The sequence below is a fragment of the Cucurbita pepo genome, unplaced genomic scaffold (genome assembly GCF_002806865.2).
Source record: "Cucurbita pepo subsp. pepo cultivar mu-cu-16 unplaced genomic scaffold, ASM280686v2 Cp4.1_scaffold004579, whole genome shotgun sequence".
NCBI classification, from domain to species: Eukaryota; Viridiplantae; Streptophyta; class Magnoliopsida; order Cucurbitales; family Cucurbitaceae; genus Cucurbita; species Cucurbita pepo.
Window position 1 is genome coordinate 1 of NW_019650564.1, and position 792 is coordinate 792.

The 792-nt window shown below is 36.9% G+C and overlaps 1 protein-coding gene across 1 annotated transcript; it reads left to right on the forward strand.

Annotated features, from left to right (window-relative positions):
• Positions 1-48: 48 nt before the first annotated feature.
• Positions 49-781, forward strand: LOC111787050 (probable protein S-acyltransferase 14). The gene is made up of 3 exons (XM_023667211.1): positions 49-240; positions 324-409; positions 506-781. Exons 1-3 carry the CDS (start codon positions 111-113, stop codon positions 629-631), a joined length of 342 nt encoding a protein of 113 aa, XP_023522979.1. The 5' UTR covers positions 49-110; the 3' UTR covers positions 632-781.
• Positions 782-792: the final 11 nt, after the last annotated feature.

Here is a 792-nt window from a genome sequence, read left to right on the forward strand (position 1 = left end):
TTTTCTTTTGGTACTTGTTATGTCCAGTTAAGATTTTGTTTCATCACTTAAGTGCTTGGCTAACGGAGGTATGCAGAAGTTCCACTAATCATCACATTTTGTTGATTTTCATGCAGTTTTACACATTTCTTGAAACATCCCTTGTTACTTTGTCATTATTGCCATACTTCTTAGCTTTTTTCTCCGATGGTGATATAACTGGAACACCAGGCAGCCTTGCAGCAATTTTTGTAACATTTAGTAAGTGCATAAGTGACAATTTCGTTCAATAGTTAAAAATATTTTGACATTTATCTCTAATTTTAATTGCTCGTTCCTTACAGTTCTGAATTTAACATTTTCTCTGAGTGTTATGGGTTTTCTGATATTGCACATATCACTTGTAGCAGCCAATACCACGACAATAGAGGTAATTCCTCCTAGAAGTAGTACTTTGTTTGTTTTGCTTTTAACCATTTAAAAGGGGCTGAATTGGTTTATGGGATATTTGATTCACCGTTGTCAGGCATATGAGAAGAAAACCACCCCGAAGTGGCATTTTGATCTTGGTCGCAGAAAGAACTTCGAGCAGGTATCTTCTTCTCAACTTATTGGCTTCTTCCTTGCGAACATTCAATTATTGATGGTATAACTATCTGTTGTTGCCCCACAGCTAGACGTTTGTTTTCTTATTGATGTCCTTATTTAGTTATAACCTACCCGAGGTTTGATACTCTCTCTCTACCAAAGTTTCTTCCTCTAGTAGGTACCCCACTGCTCTCAGCTTACAGAACTCCCTTACTTCCCATCTTT

Coding starts and splice junctions, on each gene's coding strand:
- LOC111787050 (XM_023667211.1), top strand. CDS start 111: ATGCAGTTTTACACATTTCTTGAAACATCCCTTGTTACTTTGTCATTA. Junction 241..323: donor AGCAATTTTTGTAACATTTA/GTAAGTGCATAA, acceptor CGTTCCTTACAG/TTCTGAATTTAACATTTTCT. Junction 410..505: donor CCAATACCACGACAATAGAG/GTAATTCCTCCT, acceptor CACCGTTGTCAG/GCATATGAGAAGAAAACCAC.